Genomic DNA, 26,680 nt, shown 5'->3' on the forward strand with positions numbered 1-26,680 from the left:
AGTACTGTTTCCTGATGTGGGTGCTGGTTGCACAGGGGTATTTGATTCATGAGAAAAGGCATTAAGCTCATATACAGTTCTGACTTGTGTACATTGCAGACTATATTTCAACAGAAAATGTTACCTTGTTTCTTGTCTAGACCACTCTACCGCTGGACTTAGGCTCTGGGGGGAGGGGGACGGATCTTGCCGGCTTGCTCACTGCATCCCCAGAGCCTGATGCACTGCTGACACTCACGGGCTCTGATAAGGACTTGCAGGGGAATGCAGGGAAAATAGCCAGACCAGGAGCAGGGAGAACCTAGGAGGCAAGGGCAGTGACCCTTGGGCATGACGACCAGATCCATGGCTTAGAGCCAGAGTGGAGAGGAGGAGAGAGCTGAGGAAGATTTTGCAGGTAAAATTAAGTTGGTGGCTTGCTGATTTAACTTTCCAATTACTTCTTACTCCTAAGATAAAAGCGACAGTCTTTACAGGGGCCCTAAAGCCCCAGATGCTCCCCTCTGACTCCTTCCGAAGCCCCCCACCCCAGCCCCGCGGATCTCCGGCTCAGCCTGAACCTTCCGCGCATGCTCCCTCCAGGAACTCCGCCCCTGCTGCTCCGCTGCCGGGGAAGCTCTGCCGCGAGCTGGTGCGCGGCGGCCGCCCTCACCCGCTTCAGGCCTCTGCTCCCACACCACCTTCTGAGGGAGGCCTTCCCTGCTCTACTTCTCACCACAGCGCGTCCCACCCTCTGCCTCACCGCCGATTTCACTCCTTCTATGTATTACCGTCTCCCCACGCCGCTGCTCTGTAAGAAGCAGGAGTCCAGCCCAGGCCCTTGCTCTTGACCACTGCCCTCCACGCGGACACCCGGCCTCGCAGACACGGGCCCACCCGCGTGGACCCCCGTGCGGCCCCCAGCCCGGGGCCAAGCTGCGCCCAACCACCTCCCCCAAACCCTGCCGCTGCTCCCGGCGGCCCGCCCCCCCGCCCCTGGGCTGGCGGGCGGCGGCCCCGGCAGAAGGACCGGCATGTGATTAGAAACTCCCCAAGCTCCCTAATTGCCGGTTTGCTCCCACCCCGGGAGGCCAGCGCTATTCTGAGCCACCCTTGTTGCTGGCTGCTTGCAGCCTCGAGAGAGGAGGCGGCTGAGAACGGAGCCGGGCTGGCGTGGAGGGGGCCGTGGAGCGGGTGGCGAGGTCAGAGGGGGCTGCGCCCAGACGGGCTGGCGAGCGGCCGACAACAGACGTGGCAGAGACGGGCCGCCTGCTCTCGGGGCCCAGCGCGGGGCTCCGGGCAGCCTGTGGCCTCCTCCCGCCTTGGGGGGGGGGCCGCCCCCACTCCGCCCAGAATAGTGACATCAAAGCAGCCAGGGCCATTCATTCTTTATTCGGGTGCCGTAAAAATCACTACAAAAACTTTACAAAAGAGCCTGAGGGGACTATTGCCCTCCCTCCCGCAGGCCCTGGGACACCTGGCCGAGGAAGAAGAGGAGGGAGAGTCCTGGCAATGTTGGTATCTGTGGGGAGGCTGGCTGGCAGAGCATCAGGGCGGGTGGAGGCTGGAGGGCCTGGGGCAGGTGGTGGCAGAAGCCGTGAGGTGCCAGGCGAGGCCCCTACCCACAGAGCCGGACAAGGCTCCTCGCCCCAGCCAAGGAATCCAATCCCTCCTGTCCCCCACTCTCTGGTAAACAAACGTGGAAGTGCCCCAGCCGGCTTCGGGAACGAACCACCCACCTTCCTGACCAAAGTGGATCGACAGCTGCCCCTCTGCCCAAGCCCCAAACAAGGACGGCCTCCGAGCCTCTTTGCAAGAAATGATGTGGGATCAAGGCCCATGGTTCCCCGAGGCCTGCCCTCGTCCCGGCCCCACGCACCCCAAGCTCCCCCGGAGAGGGGACGGGAGAGGATGGCTCCCTCTCGCTCCCAGACTGCCCACCCCGGCCCCGGCCCTAATCCCACAGAGCCCTCTGGAAAGAGTCCCAGGAGTGGAGAGGTTGTTGCAGGCAGGGACTCGGGATGCTGGCCGCTGGCCTCTCACTTGGGGCTATGAAGTTGGGGGTAATCCTCCTCTGAGGGGGGCGCGAGTTTCAAGTCAGGGCCGAAGGGCTTGTCTCCACGGGGGAAGGCTTTCAGGTTCTGGAAGTAGTCCCTGTTATCCGGGGAATCCTGCTGCTCCTTGCGCTCCCACTGCGCACTAGGGTTAGGGTTCCTCACGCTGCCCACGAAGAGGGGCAGGCTTGTTGTGTCCTCGAGGATGAAGAAGAGAAAGGGGCGGTTCACGCTGAAGGAGGAGAGGGACATGCGGGACATGGCCGTGCTGGTAGCAGCAGCCGCCTCCACGCCGGCCTCGCTGAGCTCCAGCGTGGACTGATGCTGCACGCTGGAGACCACCAGGCTCTGGTCAGAGATCCCACGCAGGTCTGGGGCCTGGAACAGTTCCTGCAGGCCTGCCCAGGGCAGGAGATGGCGGGTCAGAGCGGCCTTCTGCCCCACAGGCTGCCCGGACCTGCCTGGGAGGGTGTCTGGTATTCCGGCCAAGGAACACCTCCAACCCATAGATCGCGGCTTAACTCTTATTTAACCTGCAAGTATCACTTCAAGGTCACTTCCTCCAGGAAGCCTTTCCCGATCCCCTGCCCCAGAGTCCGGGCAGATGCCTTTTCTTCGGTGAACTGGAGAGAAGCCCTGTCTTATCACTTACGCTGAATTGTAAATACCTGATTCCTTATCTGCCCAACTCCATTTGACTGAGTCTTCGTAGGCGGTGGGCGCCCAGTGTCTAGCTCAGTGCCCCTGGCGGGACGGCCAGCAAGGCCCACCTGCCACCCAGGCTCCCTGCCTGAGAGTGTTTGCAATGCTCAGTCTTGGATGGAGCAGGTCCTCATTCCCTGGGCCACCCCAGCCAACCCAGGACAGAGGGCCCAGGGGGGCTCCTAGGAAGCCCTCTTACCTCCCAAGGCCCCCGAAAAGGCCAGGACACAAGGCTGTTGCTCTGACTCGGACCCACTGCCGGGGGGGTGTCCCCCCTGGCACGCACTCTGCCTAGCCTGACCTAGGGGGCTGTCCCGTGGCTGGCCTCCTTACCCAGCCGGCTGAGGGTGGCCACCAGGTCCAACTGGTAGTTGAGATGCAGCCTGGGCAGCCGGACCTTGGTGGGTTTCTCTCGAAGCGAGGGCTGGTGCAGGATGTCCCAGCTCACGTTGGCCAGCACCCGGGACACATTCCACTCAAAGTGGGTGGGCATCATGACCACAAAGCTCATGTTGTTATTGAAGGGGAAATGAGCCACCTACAGAGGAGGAGAAGAGACAACATGAGGACCAGAAAGTGCCCAGACCAGTGGGGCTCTGGGCGAGCATACGCTTCTGAGACGGAGGGACCGGGGGTGCCGGTCCATTCTCCTCAGGTGTGTGTTCGGCCTCCCTGAGCTTCCACTTCCTCACCCGTGAAGTGCAGTAACACTACCTCCCACATGGTCAGGGGATCGGGAAAGGCTTCCTGGAAGAAGTGACCTTGAAGCTCATACTTGCAGGTTAAATAAGAGTTAAGCCAGGATCTGTAGGTTGGAGGTGTTCCTTGGCCAGAATGCCAGACACCCTCCCAGGTAGCATCCTCAAAGAATGCTCCCTGACCACTCTATCTAAAATACCTTCCCTAGTCACTAATTGATCACTTTCTTTTTTACCTTCATAGCACTTACACTATCTGAAATGATCTTGTGATTTAGGTTTGTTCGTGTATTGTGTGTCTTTCGTGCCAAGAGCAGGGACCCGGTCTCCCTTGTGCCGGTGTGTTCTAGAGCCTGGGACAGTATCTGGCACACGGCAAACGCCCAATATAGTTTTGTCAAATTCATGAATTTCCAAGAGCCTGGAACCTCAGTCCCCCTGGGTCGGGGCATAGCGAGGCCTTCCAGAGCCACCTGTCTCAGAGACGGGACTGCAAGGAAGGCGGGGCACACCCCCCTGTGCCTGTCCCACAGCCTGCCCACTCCCTGCGCCACCTCCCAGTGGCCAGACCCAGCCTGGGCAATCAAGGGTGACCTGTATCTCAGGCTGCTCCAGCAGGAACCAGCGCAGGGGGTACGTGCGGGCCTGCATCATGTCCACTGGTACCGTGAACTGCTCATTCAGGTGGAAACTGTCTCGCTGGGTGAGGCTTGGATCAAACTTGCTCCTCCAGAAACCTATAACCAGCAGAAGGCAGGGGCCACGTAGACCCAGATAGGGGGAGGTTCTATACCAGCAGTCTCTTCTCCATCCCACCCAGAACCCATTCCAGGGACGGAAGGTAGAGGTCGAAACCCCAAGGGGCACTGTGCCAGGTGATACTCAGTTGATCTGAGGTTTCTTCCCTGCAGCATTTTTGAAATCTGGGCTTGCGTTCTTCCTGAGCCCTGCCATGCTCCCAGGACTCGGTTTCCTGCTAGGGTTCTCTCTTCACAACAGCCTCATCCAGTTCCTGGGGGCCCTCCTTGGCACACCGTTACCTGTTTCCTACCCTCCCCCAAGCCACAACCCAAAGAGCTCCCTGCCTCCTGGCCCAGCTCTGAGGGGAGAGAGACACCCTCAGGACAAAGGTTTCATAGCTCAGCTCAGCCTACAGGGCAGGAGTAGGGGCTGCTGGGGTGGGGGACCTGAGGAGAGGAGGAACACACCCTGGAAGTGGATGGCATTGAGCAGAAGCAACACTGTGTCATCTGGCAGCTCGGAGAGGAAATCCTCAATCTTCCCTTCTGTAGCCTCCTTCACCCACTGGTTGATGTTCAGCAGATCATCCCCTTTCCTTCCCGTCAGGCTCATGGGCTTTGCACCAAAGAGCTGTTCTGATTGTTCCAGGAAGTCCTCTTTGATGGGAAATCCTACACAGACGGGGCCACAGGCTGTTCCTAGGGGCTTGAGCTCCAGAGCCACCAAAGCTCTGACTGGCTACCTGAGGCCAAGCCCATCTCCATCACCCCTGTCCACCCCAGGGCACTGCCTTGGGAGCTCCAAGCCACCAGCACCTACCTTTCTGCAGGTACATTCTGGCAGCCAATCGGAATGCCCCAGGGCCCAGGTCCTGGCAGAGGCGGCTCAGCAGGTGGGGCAGGCAGAGCCCTGAGTCTGCATGCAGCACCTGCTCTAACCTCCGCAGCGTCTGGTTCTGAGCACCTGGAGGGGACCGCATGGGCTGTGGCCCAGGCCGGCAGCTCTTTCCCGGCCCTGCCGCCCGCTCCAGTCCCTCCTGAACGCCCGTGGTGCGTGCGCCCCCGACACCACACATTCTCCTCCCGTATCGACTGAACTGGTCTGACTGGCAGTACTCCCCAAGTTCCACTTTCATCTCTGCTGCTGGCCGTCTGGGTGACCTCACCCCATCCAAGTTGTTCTCCCTCTCTGGACCTCGGTTTCCCGCAATGAGAGCCTCCATCCAGTGAAGACATTGCAGCAATCAAACTCTTGCATCAAAATCACCAGAAGCATATCCTTAGGCCCCATCCCTGGGAATCTGATTCACGGAGACTAGAGGTGTGCCCAAGAATCTGCCTTTTTACCAAACAGCCAAGCGACCCCGAGGGAGGAAGCACCCACTAGTCAACTCTGGAGTAGTGAGTTCCTGCTGGCCTCCCAGCTCTGCTGGTCTGGACAGGTGATGCCACGCTACCTAGTGCCAGGTGAGACAGTGCCAGGGCCACGCTCAGAGGCGACAGGATGAGGTTGGGGCTGGTGGACCTTTGGGCCACCAGGGAGAACAGGTCTGTGGTGAAGGCCATCATAGCCTGGGCCAACCTGCGGGTCTGCTCCGGGGTTGGGGCCCCCTTGCAGTCTCTTGGGGACTTCTTCAGGACAGTATGGCCACGGGCCTCCTACAGGGACAGATCAGGGGTCAAGAGGGTCAAGGAGTGAGCTCTGTGCTGAAGATCCCTTTCAGAGTCCCCTGTGCCTGGGAACAGCAGGGCCTTGTCCCAGTCCTGACGAGAGAGGGACAGTCACACGGACAATGGCATTAGAGTCCTTTCCTCTGGTCCCTCCCACCCTCTGTCTTCTGGCCTCCACCTCGGGGCCCTGCCCCCCAGTTCCCTGGCTCCTGCTGACTGGCCCTCCTCCCTCGGATCCCGCCCACTCTTCCCCCAGCCCCACCTGGTTGTACCTGGTTGCCCAACTTGAGGAGGGTAAGCGGGGGCAGCTTCTCCTGGGTCTGCCCGCTCCTGAGCTGAAGAAGGGAGGAAGCAGATGGAACGTGACCCTTCCCACAGGTTCCCCCACCCTGCGCGAGCCACAGGTGAGGCCCCTGGGGGCCCTCCTCCCCCCTCCTGCCTCTCCCTCCCCAGTACCTGCTGGTCCAAGGGCTCCATGGCGCTGGCAGGAGACAACTGTTGAGAAAAGGATGAGAGGAGAGGAACCCCCTCAGAGCCAGACCCTCCCCTGACTCAGCCCCCCTCCTCTTCCCACCCAGACCCCTGGCGCGGCCCCACCTGCCTCCCGGCCCCACCCAGACCGAGGCCCAGACTCACCAGCAAGCCGGGACCCTGCAGGCAGGACAAGCTGAGCACCAGGAGCCCCTGGAGCAGCACCATGTTCCTGTGCAGGACAGGAAGCCTCTGTTCCCACCGGGCCGCACTCCTGCGTGGGAGCCCACCCCCACGCTGCCTGGCGTGGCAGATCCTGAGCCTCTCCCGCTGAGGGGACACCCAGCTACCGCCAGCACACCCCAAACACACGAGCCGTGGTTCCCATCTCTGTGGGGTGGGAGGTCCCCCTGGATTGTTTTTTTTTTTTTTTTTAAGATTTTATTTATTTATTTGAGACAGAGAGAATGAGAGACAGAGAGCACGAGAGGGAGGAGGGTCAGAGGGAGAAGCAGACTCCCCGCCGAGCAGGGAGCCCGATCTGGGACTCGATCCCGGGACTCCAGGATCATGACCCGAGCCGAAGGCAGCTGCTTAACCAACTGAGCCACCCAGGCGCCCCTCCCCTGAATTGTTTTTAACCCCTCTGTATTTTCCAGTTTTTCACATTTCGTGCACTGAAAATGTTTTGGTTCATAGGGGAAATACCAAAACCGAAGAAGTCCTCATTCTTCAAGGCCTGGCCTTGTGAGTCAGCCGTGGATTTGAATCCAGACTCGGCCTCTTCCGAGAGGACCTTAGATATCTCCTTTAACCCCTCTGGGCTTTGCCTTTTCTTGCAAAATGGTAGCAAAAGTCCCTGCCTCCTCCCACAGTATATTGTGAGGACCGAAATAAGGCGGTCTTTGTGAGCCCCGATTACAATGCCTGGCACTCGGTAATACGGCTGTTGTCAGCCCAGCCCAAGGCTCCTCTTCTGGGAAGCCTGCCCTGAAGCCTCCTGTATACTGGGGCTCCTTTCCCAGAGCTCCTGTCCAACCCGCTGTCCACGGACCCACCTTTTCTGGCTGGTCTGGTCTTGACCACAAGGGTGGACAGGCCTGTGAGTCCCTGAAGTCTCAGCAGGGTTGGTGGGGTGGGCTGGAGAGCCGCGTTGTTGACCCAGCCACGGAGCCCAATGAATGGCTCTGGATGGAGCCACCTTTGGACTTACGGGAAACACAGGCCTTGCCCCCCACTCTGTCCAGGTCGGCTCCAGGAAGCCAGACTGGCAGGTGGGGATGGGCAGGTCTTGGTCTGGCCTCAGAGCAGGTCCCACACACTCCAACCCCACCCCCATCTCAGGGCCAGTCCTTCCAGGGGGGCCTTCTATCACCGCTGGCCCCACCCCCATCACACGCAAGGACCCTTGGCCAGGGCCCCTGATCTCCAACCTGGGCTTTTGAATCTTCCTGACAAGAAAAGACCTCTAGTTTTCCAAGTCCCAGAGAGAGTCCTGCCAGAACCCCCATCTTGGCTCCTCATCACCCCAGGAGGCTGGGAAATGAGAGGCCTTCTGAATAAATTCACTCCAGACCCCCTAAGCCAGATGGACAGCTCTTACCTCCTCTCCTGCCCAAAGAGCAGGTCAAGCCACCCCTCCCCTCGTACCTCTGCAGGCTCCTCGCTGCTGCACAGTGTCCCTCTGGCCCCACTTGGGTACTCCCCACACTTTGCTCAGGCTCCAGCCAGCCCAGCTGAGCCCTCCCCTCCCACTAGGACCTTTGCTCTCAGCCAACCCCTGTTCAGATTGCTTTCTCTTCTGGTAAATATTGACCTGCACATCCGGTTAAACATTGATATTGGGGCCGGAAGCCCCATTCCCACCAGGGTATCTAATCCTGAGACAGCCACCTGGAGCCCCTGTGGATTTGGGTCCCCCCTCCAAGCCTGGAGAAAGGAGGTTCAGGAAAGTTGAGGAGAATGTCCTCATCTGTAGGGCAGATCCAGGAAGGACAAGGGCCTACCAGAAACCCCATGAGGTGGGGGGGTTATCCCCACTTTAGTGGGATCAGAGAGGCTATGTGACATGCCCAAGGACAGAACTGGGTTCAGGGTCACATCCAGCTTCCCACTTACAATGTCCTTTCCTCTCTCCCATCCTGAGGGGAAGGAAGGGGCAGCTGCAGGAGCCTATGTGGGGAACCCAAGATAAGATGCCCATCCCCAAGCCTTACAAGCCCAGGATCCTGATTGGCTGCCTTTAGCCTGGATCTGGAAGGGGTGGGGAGAGGAGAGAGGGCCACAGCGCCAGCCAGCATCCTCCCGGCGGGAGCAATGCCTCCTTACCTTCCCCCAAGGCTGAGGGTTCAGGAAACTGGCCTGGGGCTGCGTGCACCAGAAGCCCTGTGCCCGTGGCACCCAAGAGCAATGATCAGGCTGTCTCCCACCCTCCTGCCCTGCTTCTCACCCTCTCCTCACTGCCCTGGAAGCTGCTGCGTCTCAACTCTTCCCCACCCTGACGCCATCGTTAAGAAAAGCGTCACTCGGTTCCATGGCTCTTCCGAAGGATTTATTGGTCATATTTACATCTATTGCAAATAACGAGGAGGCAGTAGGGGCGCAGGCTCAGACCTCATCTTTGTTCCAGAATGTGAGGGTCCCGGGATGCCTGGGTCTTCCCGTCCCCTGGGAGAGACCTGAGATGCAGAGATCATTCTCACCCCTTCTCTCAGGGTGTTGGACCACAAGGGTACTGGGCCCAGGGGCTGCCTCCTCAGTTCAAGGCACAAACACTGTGGTGAGGGGTGGGCAGGCAAGGCATGGGATCACTCCTGGCAGGAACCAGCTGGCCCAGTCCATTTTCCCTCCCCTGGTCCTGCCCTCTTTCTTCCCCTACTGGTCCCACACTGGGCAAGGCATGGCTGGGTGGACACTTAAACCCCAGCCCAAGGCCCTTAACTCCTGGACCACGGCCAGCCCTCATTAGGGGCTGGAGTCCAAGCACCATCGGTGTCCTGGACTGGAGCAGCCGCCCTGGCCTTGTGAGAGCTCGGCAAGGAGCGGGGCATCCTTGGCTGGAGCCTGGCTGCACAGGGCCAGCCTCCCTTCCTCTTCTCACAGCTTCCCTGTCCCCATGTGGACCCAGAGGGCAGAGCTAGGGAGAAGGGAGGGCGATGCTTTCCCACGCCCTCGCTCTCGCTTCCTGCTGACTAGGGGCAGCATCTCCCCCAAGCCGTGAAGGAGATCCCTCCCGGCAGCACCGGTGGCTCTGGCAGTTCGGGAGCCTGGACCCCTGCGTCACCGTGGCTGGCAGGCCACGTGGGCACTCGGGGTGCGCGGCCTGAGGCTTGCCCAAGAGGGAGCTGCTGGGAAAACAAGGGTGAGGGATGGACTCTGGGGGAATGTCTGCCCACCCTCGTTGGCCAGCCCCGCCTCAGCCTACGCCAGGAGGCGGATGACCCCGTTGTCCGAGCCCAGCAGGAGGTGGCGTTTGGTGGGCAGCAGGGCCAGGCTGGTGAGCGTGCCTCGGAAGTTCTCGGAGCTGAGCTTGGTGGTGGCCTGGGAGGGCGGCTCGAGCAGGGAGCAGACGCCGATCTTGTTGGCCACCGTGCCGGTGACCACCTCGCTGCCATACAGGTCGAAGGTGTGGATGGGGTCAGATGCTGACTTGTAGTGGTGCGTGGGCTTCTGTTCCAGCTCCTTCCACACGGTCAAGGAGTGGTCAGAGGAGGAGCTGACCAGGACACTGCCCTCCACCGCCTGCTCGGAGAAAAGAGAGCCTCAGCAGGGCCTGGGCCCTACCATGTGTCCAAGCTCCAGGGTCTTCCGATTACTCGCACAGGATCTCCCAGGAAGATAGGGGATCCTGGGCAGGTGACCAGCTGCCCCCCCTCCCACCACATCATATGAGTTAATGGGACTGTGACAAAATGTCTTTAACCTAGTCATCCCTGCAATTTGAGCACTTACTACACCTAGGCGTTGTGTGAGGCATGCCATATGACTACATTTAATTTCCATGACAACTCGACGTAAATGCTGTTTGTTGTTGTGCCCATTTTACAGAGAAAGAAACCAAGGCTCATAAAAGTTAAGTAATCCTACCAAGGCCACACAGCCAGTAAGTGGCACTGCCAGGATTAACACCCAGGCTGCCCCGAAGCCCTCCTGACGCACCCTTGGAAGGTCCGAAGTGAAAGCCGCCGGGGCCCCTGGGTCCCCTGGGGTCCTGGACAGAGTTGGGGGCAGTCTGCCCTTAGCAGCGACAGTGCAGGCCCCCTGGGTGTGATCAGGACAGGGAGTGCGCTGCCTAGAAACATCCTCCCACAAAGAGCCCCGTTCCTCCCCTGCTGTCCCTCCCTGGGCAGTTCCCTGAGGTCTGTGACTGAGAGTGGGCGGGGGTAGGGGCAGGATCCCTAGGCCGGGATGTCCCTGCCCCCACCAGGGCAGCCCAGCATGCGGCATGGACTCTGCTCCGTGGTCTGGGGGCAGTAAACAGCCTCCCGGCTGAGCTTTATTTAACCTGAACTGGGTCACGGACAGGGCCTGACCCCTGATCCTCCAAGCAAGGCAAATATGGACAAGGGTTACTCATTAGAGCATCCCCAGGGAGTAGCAGGGTCAGCTCTCCCCCTGCTTCCCGCCCCCACGGGCCGCCCGCCACCGGGGCCCCTGCAGCGCAGCTGGCTTCTAACCCTCTCTGCCTGTCAGCCCTGGGGCAGGTCCAAAGGAGATCATCTCAGCTGGAGCCTGTCCCAGGTGGGCCTTAAGAGGACCCGGTCAGTCACCTTGATCTGCAGGATGTCCCCCTCGTGGGCTGGCCAGCCACGCAGAACCAGGCCAGTACGGGTGTCCAGGAGCACCATGAAGCCCGAGGAAAAGCCAGCCACCACGCTACGGCCACTGGGGCTGACGGCCAGGGAGCGGACGAGCCCAGGGTTCAGCCCGCCGCCGAGGCGGAACTCGTGCTGCAGAGAGGGACGTGAGCTAAAGTGCTGCCACCCACCCCAACCCATTTCTCTGAGCTCCCGTTCACCCCCAAGCGCACACAGCTGAAGGGCCTGATCCTCTATCCCCTCCCCCTCCATCAAGCAGACGGCTCCCCTTCGTCTCAGATCAGAGTCCCACCCCCCAGGGTTTGCTGCTGTGGGTGACTGGTCTAAACTCCACCCTGGCCTTCTCTCTTCGGGGTCTCTCCTCCCTGCCGGGCATCCAGGCCAGGGCTCAGGGAACCGGACGCCCCTGACCTGCAGGCCAGGCTTCCTGCAGTCCACAAAGCGCAGGGTCGAGTCAGAGCTGGCCATGGTGATGCTGGTATGCGGGGCGGGCATGACGGCCACAGCAGTCAGGGGCACCCGGCTGTCCCACGGCTCCATCACGCGAAGGGTCTTCCCTGGGAAGGAAAGGCGCAGTGCATCTGGGGTCCCAGTAGCTGATGGAAGCACCCCAACTCTTCCTATCTCCCTGACCTACCCTGGATCTGCCTCCCATATCCCAGAGGACCTAAGAAAATGCTAAAGATGTTTTTCGACTCTCCCACCTTCCTGCTTCCGTGGCCAGGCCAGGCTCCGGTCCCCAAAGCAACCTCTTCTCTTCCCACGACGCCCCCTGACCAAATGCTAACTCTTCTCAGTCCACCTCAATGCTACTCTAGCCCCTCCTCCTTTAAAAACCTTATTAACCTTATTTCTGCCCCCCGCCCGATGCCAAAAAATAATCAAGCAACCATTTGCCGAACTTGTATGACATGCCACATGTTAAGCCAAACTCCTACGTGCATCTTCTGACCCCGGTCTGATTCCCATTTTACAGATGGGAAAACGAACGCCTCCAGCTGGCAGAACCAATTCAAGCTCAGGGCTCACGGATTCCAACTCAGGTCTAACTGCTCCTCCGTGAGGCCTCACTGGGTCGCCCCACACCACATGCCATTACACCCCAACTGCCCAACCCTGGGTCCCCATACCCAGAGGCCGGGCAGGGCACAGGACGGCAGCAAGAGAACAGGCCTCACCTGGGCCCGCTCACCTGTGAAGGGGTCCCAGACGTGCACAGCCCCGTCGCAGCTCACCACGTACTGTGGGGCCTCGAGCTGGCCCACGAAGAAGACGCTCTTGCGGTGCTGAGCATAGACGAGGCGCGGGGCCGTCTCAGCAGTGCCGTCCCCAGAGTTGTAGAGAGGCCAGAGGCGCACCGTGCGGTCCTTGCTGCCGCTCAGGAAGAAGTCCTCACTGCTCAGGGGCGCCACGCCCTTGACGGCCCCCGAGTGGCCCGGGAAGCTCTGCAGGCGGATCTGATGGAAGTGGAAGTGGGCATCCTGCTGGCTCACGCCAATCTCGTACTGCCAGTACGCCAGCCAGTTCCCGCTCAGCCCGTGGGCGCTCCGTGGCAGCTCCCGCTTCAGCGCGTGGTCCTCCTCGCTGCGGAGGCCCCCGCTGCCTGCCCCCGGGATGGGGCCCAGCAAGCCGGGGCTCTCGGGCTGAGAGTCGTCAGGAATCTGGATGCGGTTCCCCACCAGGACGCTCCCAAAGGTCCCCGAGTGGCCGTCATCCCGCGGGCAGCCCCCACTCTGGGGGTCCCACTCGGGGCCGGTGCTGGGCACGGGGGGCTCCACGCTGGCGGGGCTGCGGCTGCTTGGACTGATGCTCTCCAAATACAGCCCCGCCAGCTCCCCGACCAGCTCGTGGTTGGGGATGATTTTCCTGATGATGTCACCTGGATGGGAGTGGGAGTGGTCCTACGGTTAGGGAAGATGGCAGGCAGCTGCCACCACCCAGCCAAGGCTTGGGAACCACAGAAGACAGGGCAGGTACTGGCTGTGCAACTCTGGGCAAGGAACTCTTCGTCTCTGAGCCTGTTTCTTCCCTAGAAAAACGTGGATTCATTCACACGAGCGTCCTCTACATGTCCTGGGCGCCATGCGGCGCGTCGGAAACAGAATGGTGAGAAAGAGAGCCGCTGTGCTCTCCCTCCCAGGACCCAGGTTTCGGTGGAGGAACGAGAGCATATCTGACCACACAGGGCTGCTCATCCTATTCAGGGAGCCAACACATAGAACCACTCAGCGGTGCCGGGCCCGCACGGGAGGATACACAGACGGCGGGCCGCATATTCCTCTCAGAAGCTCCTGGAGAGGTCCGTACATCAGCACGATGGCCCTACCTTCCCCAGGGATACTCTAGATCAGCCCCGGGGCCTCCCTGCTGGCTAATGCTCAGTCCCTGTTTCTACGTCACCTTGGGACTCCGAGGTCTGAGGCCAAATCCCTTTGCCCTGATGCAGAACACCGTGCTGAACACCCACTATGGACTCTGGGGGCAAGGGGAGCACGGAGCCCTCCCGGGGGAAGAGACAGAGCCCCAGAGGCTTTGCAAGGGAATGTGGTGGGGCAGTACCCAACAGGCAGGAGAAGGGCACGTAGATTGTGTACGCCATCTCCAAGGTGAACACCTTCTGCAGCTCGTCCAGCAGGCTGGGGTCCACTAGCCGCCGCTGCCCATCAGAGAAGGCCACCTCTGGCAGCTGGCCCTCGATGTGGCCCACGGGATCCAGCTTCAGATCCTGTGGGCAGGGCAGCCCGGGGAGTCAGCCAAGTTCACGGCCCCCTGGCCAGCCCAACCCAGCCAGGTAAGGGAAGTAGGTCTGCCTACCTGATGCCGAAGCTCGTGCAGCTGAGAGAAGACTTGAAAGAAGGTGGCCACAGGCTCGCTCAGGTGCTGCTGGACCATCTCCTGTCCAATGCGCAGGCATATGAGGGCGATTAGGCTGATGGTTTTCACACACAGGACAGTCCGGGCCTGGGCCCCACTCGGGAACCTGGAAAGAGAGTACATGAGCTCCAGCGCCCCCCACCCCTCACTCTGCAGGACTTGCACAGAATCTACAAGACCAATTGGTCCAAACCAGATAAGGAAACTGAGGCACAGAAAGAAGGTGCGGCTTGCTCAGGATTGCACAGCTGGATCAGAACCAGGACTCCTGACACCCAGTCCAGTCTCACTCCCAAGCTTCCCAGCCCCTCCCAGGTAGCCCCCTCAGCCAGGCTACTCCCTGCACAGGGGAACGGCAGCAGCCTACCCAGTGACGAGGGATGTGAGAAAGCTGAGCACGGGGAGTAAGACCTCGTGGCTGATTCGGGGCAGGATGTCCATGAGGGTGGTGTCCGAGAGGTACACAATGATCTTCTGGGTCAGAGTCACCGCCGCCAGCAGGCCTGCCTCCTTACGGCTGTTCAGTCGACTGGGGCCTGAGGTGCTACCTGGGGCCACCTAGGGCCACAGAGTAGATGAGGGCCAGGCTGCCCAAGGACCCCCCCCGGAGCCCCCAGATTGCCCAGGTCTGCCCTCAAGCTCTCTGGCCTCCCCTGAGGCTGCCAAATCAGTGACTGACCAGGTAGCTAATGTAGGGCAGGTACTGGTAGGTGAGGACAGGCTCCCCGTACAGATGGGCGATGTGCAGGAGGCAGCTGAGCACGGGTCCTGACACTACATCACCCAGTACTGGTCTCTTCTGGTAGATGTTGCCAGCACTCAGCGGGGGGCTCTCACCGCTGCTCGCCGTGAATTGCTGCCGAGTGGGCCCTGCCAAGGAAGAACCGGCAGCCTTGAGTAGCTCGCGGCAGGCAGGGGGGAGGTCAGTCTTCCAGGAACCGTGGTAGCCACTCCTGCTCCCTCTAGCGTGGGGCCCACCCCAACCCCTACCCAAGGGAGGAAGTAGCTTACAGACCGGGACCCAGGACCTGGCAGGGATGTGGAAGTGGGAAGGATCCCCTACAGGGGGCTGAAGATGGACAGAGGGTCTGAGATGAAGCCCCATCTCCAGCACGGACCACAGGCCTTACCAACATAACAAGATGTCAGCAAGCGGAGCAGGTTCCGGGCCACGTAGCGAGAGGCCACCGTGGGGCCAAGCTTGGCAGAGAGCCAGCGGACCATCTTGCAGGCCGTATCTGCAAGGCATGAGCAGGCCCTGAGCTCATGAGATAACGGAGTGGCTTGCCACTCCTCCCACCCCACCCCAGGCACCGCGCCTAGCCAATCCTGGCTGCAAACCTGCCCAGGAGCCCAGCCAATGCTGGGTGCCCCACACCACCACCCTTCATTCCACAGTGGCAGAGGTAGCCTGTGGCTTTGGGACTGCCCAGGTGACCCTGGCTTCGGGGCTGCTCCAGGACCCTCTCCTCAGGCACAACTTCCAGGAAAGTTATCCTTTCAGTGAATCTTCTTAAGCTACTAAATGAAGCCTGGCCAGGCCCAGCTCCCTCCCCGTGGCTTTTGCTCCCTCTTTTTCCCTCCACTCTCCCTGTCTAACCACGCTAGCCTTTCATGGATTCTTTAATGGGACCATAGACAGTCATAGAGCCTCACACATGCTGTTCCCTCTGCCCGGTATGCTTTTCCCACTGCAGGCCCTACCATTTTTGCCTTGCTATCTCCTATTCATTGGACTTCAACCGTCTCTACTTTTTTTTTTTCTCCTAAAGATTTTATTTATTTATTTGATAGAGAGAGAGCTAGAGAGCACAGGTTGGGGGGGGAGGGGCAGAGGGAGAGGGAGAAGCAGACTCCCACTGAGCAGGGAGCCCAACATGGGGCTCAATCCCAGGACCCTGATCATGACCTGAGCCAAAGGCAGATGCTCAACCGACTGAGCCACCCAGGTGCCCCTGGCTCTACTTTCATGGAAGCCTTCTCTGACCCCTGAAAACTAGATCTAAGCCCTATTTATATTCCCTTGTAGCACCTAGCCCTGTTCTTTACAGCATTACTTTACTCTAAGACTGCCTACAATGTGGCACCTCCTCTGCTAGAGGTGAGCTCCAGGAGGGCAGGCCCACATCTGTGCTGCATGTGAATCTGTTTAATCCACTCCTTGGCACAGACTAGGTACTCAGAAATGTTGAATGAAAACCAGAATGAAGAAAAGTTAATACCTATTTTTCTCAAACTATCTAAAAAATAGAAGAGGAAGGAAAATTTCCAAATTCATTCTATGAAGCAGTATTATCTTGATACCAAAACTAGATAAAGACACTAAGAGAACTAGAGGCCATTATCTCTGATGACTATAGATACAGAAATCCTCAACAAAATACTAGCACACTGAGGGGCGCCTGGGTGGCTCAGTCGGTTAAGCGGCTGCCTTCAGTTCAGGTCATGATTTGGGATCAAGCCCCGCATCGGGCTCTTTGTTCAGCAGGGAGCCTGCTTCTCCCTCTCCCTCTGCCTGCTGCTTCCCCTGCTTGTGCTCTCTCACTCTCTGTCAAATAAATAAATAAAATCTTAAAAAAAAAAAAAAATACTAGCAAACCGAATCCAACAACACATTAAGAAAATCATTCACGATGATCAAGTGGGATTTATTCTTGGGATGCAAGGATGGTTCAGTATTTGCAAATCAACCAACATGATACATCACATCAACAAGAGAAAGGATGAAAACCATATGACCGGGCACCTGGGTGGCTCAGTCATTAAGCATCTGCCTTTGGCTCAGGTCATGATCCCAGGGTCCTGGGATCAAGTCCCACATCTCGCTCCCTGCTTAGCGGGGAGCCTGCTTCTCCCTCTCCCTGCAGCTCCCCTTGCTTGTACTCTCTCTCTCTGTCAAATAAATCAATAAAATCTTTTTAAAAAATGAAAGGAAAAAAAGAAAAACATGATCATTTCAACAGCTGCAGAAAAAGCATGTGACAAAGTACAACATCCGCTCACGATAAAAACCCTCAACAAAGGAGGTTTAGAGGGAACATACCTCAACATAATAAAGGCCTTATATGAAAAACCCACAGCAAATATCATCCCCAATGGGGAAAAACTAGGAGCTTTTCCCCTAAGGCCAGGAATAAGACAAAGATGTCCAGTCTCACCACTGGGAAATCCGAACCACAGCAATTAGACAAAAAGAAATTAAAAAAAAAAAAAATGGTAAGGAAGAAGTAAAAGAAGAAGTAAAACTTTCACTATTTGTAGATGACATGATACTATATATAGAAAACCAGGGGCGCCTGGGTGGCTCAGTTGTTAAGCGTCTGCCTTCGGCTCAGGTTGTGGACCCAGGGTCCTGGGATCGAGCCCCACGTTGGGCTCCCTGCTCAGCAGGAAGCCTGCTTCTCCCTCTCCCACTCCCTCTGCTTGTGTTCCTGCTCTCACTCTCTCTCTCTCTCTCTCTGTCAAATAAATAAATAAAATCTTTAAAAAAAAAAAAAAAGAAGAAGAAAAGAAAATCATGAAGACTCCACCAAAAAAGTACTAGCCCTGATAAATGAATTCAGTAAAGTCACAGGATGCAAAATCAATGTACAGAAATCTGTTGCACTTCTATATGCTAATAATAAAGCAACAGAAAGTGAAATTAAGAAAACACTCCCATTTATAATTGCACCAAAAATAACAAAATGCCTAGGAATAAATTTAACCAAAGAGGCAAAAGACCTATACTTTGAAAAATATAAAACACTGATGAAAGAAATTGAAGACAACACAAAGAAATGGAAAAGCATTCCATGTTCGTGGATTGGAAGAACGGATATTGTTAAAATGTCTAAACCACCCAAAGCACTCTACAAATTTAACGCAATCCCTACCAAAATACCAACAGCATTTTTCGCAGAACTAGAACAAACAATCCTAAAATTATTATGGAACCATAAAGAACCCCAAATAGCCAAAGCAATCTTGAAAAAGAAAAGCTGGAGGCATCACAATTCCAGACTGCAAGTTATATTACAAAGCTGTAGCAATCATAACAGTATGATACTGGCACAAAAAAAGACACAGATCAAGGGAACAAAATAGAAAAACCAGAAATAAATCTGCAATTATATGGTCAACTGATCTTAAGCAAAGGAAGAAAAGAAAGACTATACAACAGGGCACCTGGGTCTATCAGTTGGTTAAGCGACTGCCTTCGGCTCAGGTCATGACCCTGGAGTCCTGGGATCAAGTCCCGCATCGGGCTCCCTGCTCGGCAGGGAGTCTGCTTCTCCCTCTGACCCTCCTCCCTCTCATGCTCTGTGTCTCTCGTTCTCTCTCTCACAAATAAATAAAATCTTAAAAAAAAAAAAAAAAAAGACTATACAACAGGGAAAAGTCTCTTCATCAAATGGCGAAAAACTGGACAGCTACATGCAAAAGAATCAAACTGGGGGGCTTGGGGGGCTCAGTCAGTCTTGCACCCTATTCTTGATTTCAGCTCAGGTCTTGATCTCAGGGTCTTGAGTTCAAGCCCCACACTGGGCTCCACCTAGAGTGGAGCCTACTTAAAAAAAAAAAAAAAAAACTGGCCCACTTTCTTACACCATACACAAAAACAAACTCAAAATATTGAGAAAAAATTAAAAATAAACTCAATATGGATTAAAGACCTAAATATGAGACCTGAAACCATAAAAATTCTAGAAGAGAGCACAGGCAATAATTTCTCTGACATCAGCAGTAGCAACATCTTTCTAGATAGGTCTCCTGAGGCAAGGGAAATAAAAGCAAAAATAAACTACTGGGACTACATCAAAATAAAAAGCTTCTGCACAGCAAAAGAAACAATCAACAAAACTAAAAGACAACCTAAAGAATGGGAGATCATATCTTTAAATGACATATCTGATAAAGGCTTAGTATCCAAAATATATTAAGAACTGCTACAGTAAGTCAACACCCAAAACACAAATAATCCAATTAAAAAATGGACAGAAGACAGGAACAGGCATTTCTCCAAAGAAGACACACAGATGGCCAAAAGACACATGAAAAGATGCTCAACATCACCCATCATCAGGGAAATGTAAATTAAAACTACAATATCATCTCACACCTGTCAGAATGGCTAAAATCAACAACACAAGAAACAAGTGTTGGTGAAGATGAGGAGAAAAAGGAACCCTTGTGCACTGATGATGGGAATGCAAACTGCTGCAGCCACTGTGGGAGACAGTTGGGAGGTTCCTCAAAAATTACAAATAGGGAGGTGCCTGGGTGGCTCAGTTGGTTGAATGTCTGCCTTCAGCTCAGGTCATGATCTCGGGGTCCTAGGATCAAGCCCCATATCAGGCTCCCTGCTCAGCAGGGAGTCTACTTCTCCCTCTCCGCCTCCCTCGCCCCACTCATTTTCTCTCTCTCTCTAGTAAATAAATAAAATCTTTAAAAAAAAAAGTTAAAGGGGCGCCTGGGTAGCTCAGTCGGTTAAGCGTCTGCCTTTGGCTCAGGTCATGATCTTAGGATCCTGGGATCGAGCCCCGCATCGGGCTCCCTGCTCGGCGGGAAGCCTGCTTCTCCCTCTCCCTCTCCCCCTGCTTGTGTTCCCTCTCTCACTATGTCTCTTGTCTGTCAAATAAATTAATAAAATCTTAAAAAATAAATAAATAAAAATTTTTTTAAAAAGTTAAAAATAGAACTACCCTATGATCCAATAATTGCACTACTGGTATTTACCCCCAAAATACAAAAACACTAATTCAAAGGGATACATGCGCCCCTATGTTTTTGCAGCATTATTTCCAACAGCCAAACTATGGAAGCAGCCCAAGTGTCCACTGATAGATGAATGGATAAAGAAGATGTAGCACAGGGATGCCTGGGTGGCTCAGTAGGTTAAGCGTCTGCCTTTGGCTCAGGTCATGATCCCAGGGTCCTGGGATTGAGTCCCGTATTGGGCTCCTTGCTCAGCGGGGAGCCTGCTTCTCCCTCTGCCTGCCGCTCCCTCTGCTTGTGCTCTCTCTCCGACAAATAAAAAAAAAAAATCTTAAAAAAAGGACTGGGGCGCCTGGGTGGCTCTGTTGGTTAAGCGACTGCCTTCGGCTCAGGTCATGATCCTGGAGTCCCGGGATCGAGTTCCGCATCGGGCTCCCTGCTCAACGGGGAGTCTGCTTCTCCCTCTGACCCTCTCCCCTCTCATGCTCTATCTCATTCTCTCTCTCAAATAAATAAATAAAATCTTTAAAAAATATATTAAAAATAAATAAATAAATAAATAAATAAAGGATGTAATATATACACAATGGAATATTATTCAGCCATAAAAAGGAATCATATCTTGCCATTTGCAACAACATGAATGGACCTAGAGTATAATGCTAAGCAAAATAAGTCAGCCAGAGAGAGACAAATCCCTTATGATTTCACTCATATGTGGAATTTAAGAAACAAAAGAGCATGGGGTGCCTGGGTGGCACAGTTGGTTAAGTGTCCGACTCTTGGTTTTGGCTCAGGTCATGATCTCAGGGTCGTGAGACCAAGCCCTGCGTCAGGCTCGGTGCTCAGTGCAGTCTGCTTAAGATACTCTCTCCCTCTCCCTTGGCCCCTCCCCAGCATGTGTGCATGCTTGTGCGTGCTCGCTCTCAAATAAATAAATCTTAAAAAAAAAAAAAAAAAAAGAGCAAAGAAGCAAGAGAGAGAGACAAACCAAAAAACAGACTTAACTCTAGAGAACAAATTGATGGTGACCAGAGGGGAAGAGGGTGGGGGGATGGGGGGAATAGGTGGTGGGGATTAAGAGTACATTTCCCGTGATGAGCACAGAGTAATGTACAGAATTGTTGGATCACTATATAATACATGTGAAACTAATAAAACACTGCATGTTAAATATACTGGAATTTAAAAAAAAAACAAAAAAACACCACAGGGTGCCTGGCTGGCTCAGTCAGAAGAACACGGGACTCTTGATCTCAGGGTCATGAGTTTGAGCCCCATGTTGGGTGTAAAGATTACACACATACACAACCAACCAGAGGACTGTTTGACCAAGACCTTAAGGCCTGAGAACTCACCAAGGAGGATCTTCTGTTCTTTGCCTTCCGACTGCTCAGTCAGCGGCCCTTCCTCTTCCTCCCCATCTGTCTCGCCACCTCGGGCCACAACCGTATCCATGGACAGCACAGTGTCGGAGAGAGTGAGCTCAGATGCCCTGGTGATCTCGTCTTGCTCCCCGTCTCCCTCCTCCTCCTCCAACACCACACAGCCTTCCTCCTCCTCCTCTTCCTCCTCTGAGCCCTCGCTTTGCTTCAAGTCCTGGCTGCTGTCGCCTGACCTGAGGCTGCTCTTGTCCACAGGAGCACCGCCCTCATCTGCAGCCCGCTCCTCGCCCAGGGAGGTCTCGCTGGTGCTGCTCTTGTCACTCAGCCGACCCAGGCTCACGGACTCAGCTTCCTGGGGCTGTGGGGACTCAGCCACGTAGAGCCCAGCTTGGAAGTCCTCGGTCTCAGGGAGGTAGGCCTGGTCATGGAAGCTGACACCAGACGTGTAGTCTGGGAGCCCCAGGCCCGAGGAGGCAGCAGGCTCACCATCCATCTGAATCTCCTCCCTGAAAGCACAGGAGTTGGGCCTGGCCCCTGGGAGCTCACTCTCCTCATCCTCGGGGGCACCCGCCAGGCCCTTGCTTTCCTCCTGGGAGGCCTCCATGCCAGCCAGCACCTGTAGGACGTGGGGCAGCAGGTGGATGAGAAAGGCCTGCAGGCCCAGCCGCACCATCAGCTGGGCCACAAAGCAATCCGTGTACAAGTAGAAGCGGCCGTGTAACCTGCAGGGGCTCTCGTAGGCACCAATGAGAGGCTTCAGGAGGTACTTATTAGCATTTTTGGGGCCCAGGGCCTTAGCAACAGGTTCAAATAGGTACCAGGCTGTGTACACGGCCGTGTGCTCCTCAGACATGAGTGACAGCACGAAGGGCAGCAGGATCTCCAAGCCCTCCGGGGTGATGTCACCCAGCACTGCACCCAGTTGCTGCCACAGAGCAAACACCAGCTCCCGCCCCTGGGCCTCGTCCTCCACACGTCTTGCCTGATACAGGAGGATGAACTTGTGTAGCGCCGGGAAGTACAGGGGGAAGGGAACCACAGAGCTGAAGGGGCTGAGGAGCTGGGCCGGGCAGGGTGGGGGCAATCCCTGGGAGACGGGCCTGTACTCAAAGAGTGGGGCCAGCTTGCCCCTCCCTGCTACCACAGGGCCTTCAGGTCCACTTAGCTGCAGGAGTATGTCCAGCACGGGCTGCAGAGACACGGGGACCTCCTTGGGGTGGCGTAGGCAGAGCCCCCGAACAGCCTCAAAGCGTACCCACAAAGGTGCATCAGGCTGCAGTGTTCGGACCCTGGTGGCAAACACCATCTCAGCCAACAGAACCCCCAGCGCCTGCATGTCCCGATGGAAGAGTTCCCGCAGCTGCACGGCTGGCTGGACCTGGGGCTGCTCAGACACCTCCAACTGGCTCCCTAGGCCTTTGGTCAGGAAGTTGCCCAGTTTCTCTAGCCCTTCCAGAGCCTGCACAGGATTGAAGCCCTCGGGAAGAAGAATCTTCCCCTCCTCACCTTCCCCAGGGTCTGCCCCAGCAGGTTTGCTCCTGCGGCCTGGTCGAGAGGCCGAGGCCACTGAGAAAGACAGGAGGCCCGGGGGCGCTTGACTAGAGGCAGATGAGGAGGAACCTGGCTGGTCACCCGCTTTCCCCGTGAGGGAGATGGAATCCAGAGCTTCTGTGGCCTGTTCCAAGTCATCTTCCCCTGCCACAGGCCGGTCTCTGACCCAGCCAGCCTCACAGGGAGCGGCCTCCAAAACCAGCCTGCCCACCCCATTCGTAAGCTGTCCAGGTAAGTCCTCCCGGCCTACGCTCTCCTGGATGGTCTGGAACAGCACTCTGGGGATGAGTGGGGGCTCAGGGGCAAGGGCAGGAGCCCCCGCCAGGCGTTGGGGGTGCGGCTGATCGAAGAGCTGCACCACGCCATAGCTGGTCAGGTGCGTGTGGGCATCTACCAGGTGCAGACACACATTCTTCTCTTTCACAGCCTCCTTGCCCTGGAGTTTGTAGCCAAATGTGAGGTCAATCCAATGGTGCAGGTCCTGGGACACCTCTCGGCTCTCCAACAGCGCCCGGTGGGCGGACACGAACTCCTGGCTGGAGCCGCACCAGGCTGGCACATCCAGGTCAGGCATGTCGGGGTGAATGGAGGAGAAGATGGAGGGATCGGTGTAGAACTCAGGAATGCACTCGTCAGGTGTCCAGCTCTGCATGCGCTCCATGCTGGCGGGATACTCGTGGGGCTCCCATTGTGCACGCACATGTCCACAGAGCACCGAGCGGGGTGTCCGCCGAGCCTTGTACACATAATACGTGATGTCGGAGAGCACATCTGAGATGTGGTGAGGAACATGAGGTGGCTCCCCACCACCCGCACCACCGGCTACAAACGCCTGCCGCGTCATCTCATATGTGAAGTCCAGCTGTTTATCCCCCTTGTTGAGGCGGAACTTGGACTTGCGTAGGTCTCGAAAGCGCCCATGGGGTGTGGTGAAGTCCACCACCCAGGGTAGCACTGGATGGTAGTTGGGATCCCCCTGCCGCCGACCTGCCAACCTATTTAGCTGCATGAGGTAGTGGAAGTTGCTGATGCGGCCATGGACCCAATCTAGCACAAGGCCCCGAAGTTCCTCCTGGCAGGTGGGACACCCAGGTCCCCCTCCTCCCTCCTGCCCAGGTGCAATGCCTGGCCCATCCCTTGCCACAGAAGTCTCCTCATTCTCATCCTCCTGGGGCCTCTCATAAGCACTCAGGTCCAGCCGAAGCTCACTGCAAAGCTTCTCGTCTAGGGCGATGTGGTGCAAAGTTAGCGCCCCGCAGGCCAGTCCCTGGCGGTGACAGGCATCCATAGCCCTCAGCACACGGAAGAGAATGAAGAGCACCTTAGCTTGGCTGTTGGTCAGCTTGGCAGGGCTGAAGGTGACCACATCATGCAGGGAGAACTGCACGTACGGGTGCACCACGTAGAGCATCTCTGGAGACTCCAGCAGGGCCTCAGCTCGCAAAAGACTGGGACAGGCCAGGCTGCCCCGAGGGGGACAGGGACCATCTCTTGCGGATGATGGGCATTGGGTAAATTCACCCACCAACAGGAAGGAACAACCATAGACCCTCTGCAGAGCCTGTCGTACTAAGTCCAGCGCAGGGACGGCTGAAGGGGCAGGGCTGTGACTATAGGGCTGCCCGTAAGTGCGATAAGCATGACGCCACAGGTTGCGATAATTCTGGGCAGCCACATCCTGCATGAAGCGAGTGAGGGTCTCAGGGCTGCTGGACCCTTCCTCAGAGGGCAAGCCGCCGCCCAGGGGGTAGGACAGCCTCCGTTTCCGCAGCCCGTGCACCTCCACGCGCGTCCAGCCGGCGGGCAGCTTCTGCACGGAGCGCTGCAGAAGAGTCCTCACTTCCGCCTCGCTCAGGCCCTCTGCCCGGGGGCAGGGTCCGGGGGGCAGCCGGCGCTCGCGGAGGCTGGCCAGCCAGCGCGCGGGCACTAGGGCCACCACGTGGGGGCCCCCCGGGGCCGGAGCCAGCTGCCGGGCATCGATGTTCAGGTCCCTCTCCACGCTCTGGAGCAGCTCCTCCATGTCGGGGCTTGGGGGCGGGGACCAGCCGTCGGCCCCGTGGGTCGGAGCGACTTCCCGCCCCTTGCTCCCCAGCGCCATGCCCTCCCGGCCGCCTGGGGGCAGCGCGGGGCTGAGCCCGGCCACGGCCCTGCCCGCGACGGTTTCCGGGGTGCCAGGCCGGGCGGGGAGGGATGGGCGAGGGACCGGGCCCTCGCGGCGGGGGCGGGGAGCCGGGGACAGAGGAAGGGAGGGCGGGGACGCTCTTACCCCTCCGCAGGGTCCCGCGCTCCGGGCGCAGCCGGGCAGGGGCTGCGGGGCGCCTGAGTCGGGCTCTGCCGTGACCGGTCAGCTGACGCGGCTCACGTGACCGCCCCGGCACGGAAACAACCGCACGTGGCTCAAATGGGCCGGCCGGACCGCGCCTCCCGCCGGCGCCACCGCCTGGCAGGCCTCGGTGCCCTCCCTGCCCGGGCTCTGCTCCGGTCAGGTGGCGGCTTCGTTTCCTCAGGGAGCAGGGGAGGGAGATGCTGAACGGCCCACGAGATTTCCCCTCCCTTCCCTGCTTCCTCCTGCACGCACCGGAACGCGGATTTAAGGAGGATTTTCCCGGGGAGTCCAGTCTTCAGCGGGCTGATCCCACCCGCCCCTCTGGTTTTACAGATAAGAAACCGCAGGCTAGGGCTGGGGCTTTTGACGTTAAGTCCCTTCAGCGCCTCCATGCTGCCTACCAAGTGAAGGGGCTTTTAGTTTTCCAGTACATTTCATCAGTAACATTCCGTCTGGTCTTTACAACAACCCTTGAGGTAGAAAAGACAGTTAATATTGTTTATATTTTACAAGGGGTTACCAAGAGCCACCAAAGAGACTTGCCCAGTGGCAGAATGGAAACCTAGAAGCTGGTGCACAAACTTTCTGCCCTAGGGTACTCCCTCCGCGCCTCTCCCCACCCCGCAAGCCCTCTTGGGGCTCGCTCTCTCTTTCTTTCAAATTCTGGGCGATCTGAGAGGGAGAGAAGTGTCCCAGGCCCAGATGCTTGTAGTTCTTGGGAGGAAATGTTCCCCCCAAGACTTCCCGTTGAAGATCTGCCTCTGCGGGGTCAGAGCCTGCTGCTGTGGTCAGAGCCTGCTGCTGTGGTCAGAGCCGTGCAGTTGCTACTTTGGCTGGGGTGGGGGAGGAGGATGCGGCACAGGATAGGGAGCAGAAACCAGAGCGCTGGCTCCAAAACTCAGTTCTGACTCATTTGCAGGACAGAGAGGCCATTATAGTAAAACCACCGGCTGGTTTGGTTTTTTTTTTTTTTTTTTTTTTGAGTCTCTCCTAGAAGGAGATTTTGCGTTGTGGAGGAGTTTGGTGTAGAGGTTTGGGGGATCCATAAAGACAAGAAAAACTACGGTCCTAATTACAGAAGAAACAAATGGCTCGGCTGAGATCTGATTCCATCTGTATCCTCTTTCTTGAAGCAGCGGGAGCCCCGATGTGCTTGGTCACATGGCCTTGGGCAGGAATAACTTATAACCATCACTCCTGGAGCACTGATTAGGAGCCAGGCACCCTGCTAAGCACTTTGCATATCCTGTTTTGTTTAATCCTCACCACAGCCCTTTTAAGAAGATTTTTTTTTTTTAAGATTTTATTTATTTATTTGACAGAGAGAGACACAGCGAGAGAGGGAACACAAGCAGGGGGAGTGGGAGAGGGAGAAGCAGGCTTCCCGCGGAGCAGGGAGCCTGATGCGGGACTCGATCCCAGGACCCTGGGATCATGACCTGAGCCGAAGGCAGTCGCTTAACCACTGAGCCACCCAGGCACCCCAAGAAGATATTTTTATTAGCATTTAGGATGAGGAAGCTGACACCCTTAGGTAACTTGCCCAAGGTCACATAGGTAAGAAGTGGTAGAGCCAAGATTCAAACTCAAGACTATCTCATTCTCAAACCAATGTTCACTGTACTCCTTGGCCATACAGTACAATTTTTTCACCTGAGAAATTACGGGTTCCTTGACAATCCCCATCCCCAAATTTGGTCTGAGTACCTGAAGGC

General features: G+C 56.7%; 2 protein-coding genes across 4 annotated transcripts; both read right to left on the reverse strand.

Annotated features, from left to right (window-relative positions):
* Positions 1-1,356: 1,356 nt before the first annotated feature.
* SERPINF2 (serpin family F member 2) lies at positions 1,357-6,591 on the reverse strand. The gene is made up of 9 exons (XM_035027567.1): positions 6,481-6,591; positions 6,301-6,339; positions 6,117-6,179; positions 5,631-5,832; positions 4,994-5,137; positions 4,642-4,845; positions 4,028-4,170; positions 3,069-3,273; positions 1,357-2,431 (listed from the first exon to the last, which is right to left on the reverse strand). The coding sequence occupies exons 1-9, from the start codon at positions 6,541-6,543 to the stop codon at positions 2,019-2,021; spliced, it is 1,476 nt and encodes a 491-aa protein (XP_034883458.1). The 5' UTR covers positions 6,544-6,591; the 3' UTR covers positions 1,357-2,018.
* A 253-nt stretch (positions 6,592-6,844) lies between these two features.
* Positions 6,845-25,381, reverse strand: WDR81 (WD repeat domain 81). Of its 3 annotated transcripts, XM_035027568.1 has the most exons (10): positions 21,062-25,381; positions 15,137-15,244; positions 14,686-14,876; positions 14,374-14,564; positions 13,947-14,112; positions 13,692-13,857; positions 12,325-13,011; positions 11,544-11,689; positions 11,085-11,264; positions 6,847-10,056 (listed from the first exon to the last, which is right to left on the reverse strand). In XM_035027568.1, exons 1-10 carry the CDS (start codon positions 24,735-24,737, stop codon positions 9,736-9,738), a joined length of 5,832 nt encoding a protein of 1,943 aa, XP_034883459.1. In that variant the 5' UTR covers positions 24,738-25,381; the 3' UTR covers positions 6,847-9,735. The 3 variants fall into 3 exon arrangements, with proteins under 3 accessions (XP_034883460.1, XP_034883459.1, XP_034883461.1); XM_035027569.1 differs by lacking the exon at positions 15,137-15,244 and having other exon boundaries at positions 6,845-10,056; XM_035027570.1 differs by lacking the exons at positions 6,847-10,056; positions 11,085-11,264 and having other exon boundaries at positions 11,559-11,689; positions 12,311-13,011.
* Between the last annotated feature and the right edge of the window lie 1,299 nt (positions 25,382-26,680).

This window comes from Mirounga leonina, unplaced genomic scaffold (genome assembly GCF_011800145.1).
Source record: "Mirounga leonina isolate KUSES-001 unplaced genomic scaffold, KU_Mleo_1.0 Mir_200, whole genome shotgun sequence".
NCBI lineage: Eukaryota > Metazoa > Chordata > Mammalia > Carnivora > Phocidae > Mirounga > Mirounga leonina.